General features: G+C 46.3%; 1 protein-coding gene across 1 annotated transcript; it reads right to left on the reverse strand.

The window, feature by feature from the left end:
• Positions 1–580: 580 nt before the first annotated feature.
• Positions 581–1099, reverse strand: LOC121837952. Its single transcript, XM_042293871.1, has one exon. The coding sequence runs from the start codon at positions 1097–1099 to the stop codon at positions 581–583; it is 519 nt and encodes a 172-aa protein (XP_042149805.1).
• Positions 1100–2162: the final 1063 nt, after the last annotated feature.

A 2162-nucleotide genomic window follows, 5' to 3' on the forward strand; every position in this document is an offset into this window, starting at 1 on the left:
GAACTCGGCCTGAGCGAACGTCAACGAAATATTTGAAAATGACCATTTATCACTCACGAAAACTGCGATACCACCACCATGACCCATATCTCGAGTGTAAAAAGTACCACGATAACCCGGTAAAGAGAACTGATCTGTTGCAAAAGAGGGGATGTTAATATCTGTTAAGACAAATACATCTACTGAAGAAGCAATTGCTCTTGAGGTAACTTCGAATTCTGCCCAATGTTTACGTATGCTCCGAATATTAACGTGTACTACAGAAAAGAACGTTTCCTCACAATTTCCAAAAAAATTTCGAAGAGATGAAAAGTTTGAAACCTGAGCCAAATCTGCCATACATCTAAAGAATCTTTTCAAGGTCTAGCGAACTGTTAATTCTCACAGGTGGAGAACCCACCGCCTTCTTTGCGTAGATTTTAGCTCTGGTTACCCAGACGAACTTATAGCCCTGTTCCTTGCCCTTCTGTCTTGCCCGCCAAAACAGCTCCTTGTTCGCGTGGGTCAGGTTGTCATTTAAGTACAGTCTGGGAAGAGAACTATCCTGACCCAGCGAACGAAGCGTACCCCGCGCTGCCATCTAGGATTCCTTCATGTGGACAGACGCGAATTTGATCAGAATCGGTGGGTTTTTTGCATCTTTGGCTGGCAAGCGGTGAAGAGCAAGAATGTCGGATTTCTGAAAGTTTGAGATCTTCAGTTTTTTTGATAGAGTCTCAGCAAACGACATAAGATCTTCGTGAGGTGAGACAGGAAGTCCGTGCACTTCCAGGTTTGGCAGACGGCTGTGCTGCTCGTTGTCGTTTAGGGCGACCCGCATCTCTTGGATCTCGGATGCCTGCGCCTCCACGGTTGACTTCAAATGAGAAAGCTCCGTTTGCAGGGCTTTGCCATTCTGTTCGTTGGTGGTCGCCAACTTGAGGAGGCGGTCATAGTCGGCCGAAAAGAAATCCATTGAGTGTTGTAGGCCGTTCACAGTCTCCCTTAGACTCTCGACAATGGGCTTGAGGGCTAAAAGTTCGTTTAGTTTGGCCGACAGTGTCATAAGGGAATCGACGCTGCCCTTCAATGACAGTAATCCTTCCAGTTTCTCATTCATAGCTGTTAGTTGTGAAGAGAGCAGTCCTATTCCTTCAGAGGAGCTTGACAACTTCGGGTCAGATGCTCCCACCTGACCATCCTTCCCACGACACGCACGGCACTTCCATTTTTCTCGTTTCGTTTGTCCCATGGTGATGAAGGTCTTATCAGCAATCCCGGAGCAAGATTGTCCCAGATGGTAATTGGACTTGCAATCCGAACACGACATGTGCCTACCATCGTTGCTTATAGACTTGTTACATGTCGTGCACTCTATCATGTGGATCGTTGGGGAATCCATATGCATAAGGGAATTCGCTGAAGTGTGTGAAACGTAGTTGGGAGGTCGAGGCACTCCTCTAAGTATCGACGCGAGCCACTTGGGCAGGTAAGTGGTCAGGATGGTGAGTAACTGCGCTACGATTGAACGACTGGCCGGCAGTACTGGGTTCCAGCGATTACGCTGTCAGACACGCAGGGCTAGGTCGAGCTGATTCGTGCAACTGCAGAAGAAAGCCGCCGCTCACCATGGTACTGGAGCAGCCGTAGTTGCTGAGAGGCCTTCTAGAGCTCCGTTGCAGCTACCCAGCTTGAAGGATTCTTCAAGCGCTGACCAACGTTCTGTTGAGCCCGGCTGTTTTGAGGCTGGCGTAGATGAAAATCTTTCGTCGAAGCCACCATCCAACTGACAAATTATGGCCGTGGATAAGGAATTTCAGTGTAAATTTCAGTTAGAGTTTAACCACTTTAATTAGCCAGCTTAAATCGCTGAGTCATCCCTCTTAGCGTGCTGAGTCATCCTTCTTAGTGTGCTGAGTCCTCCTTCTCAGTGTGCTGAGTCACCCGTCTCAATGTGGTGAGTCATCCTTCTCAATGTGCTGAGTCATCATTTTAATTCGCTTAGTCATCCATTTAATTATGCCTAAATTCCTCTTAATTCACTTTAATTCTTCTGAATTGGCTTTTTCGTCCTTAATTCGCTTTAATTACTCTTTCTGCTCTTTAATTCCTCTTTATTCACTTTGAATCCTCTTAGTTCGCATTATAGTTCTTAATTCTTATTGGTTTTCTTACTTCTCTTG

This window comes from Ixodes scapularis, unplaced genomic scaffold, assembly GCF_016920785.2.
Source record: "Ixodes scapularis isolate PalLabHiFi unplaced genomic scaffold, ASM1692078v2 PGA_scaffold5__190_contigs__length_132052651, whole genome shotgun sequence".
NCBI lineage: Eukaryota > Metazoa > Arthropoda > Arachnida > Ixodida > Ixodidae > Ixodes > Ixodes scapularis.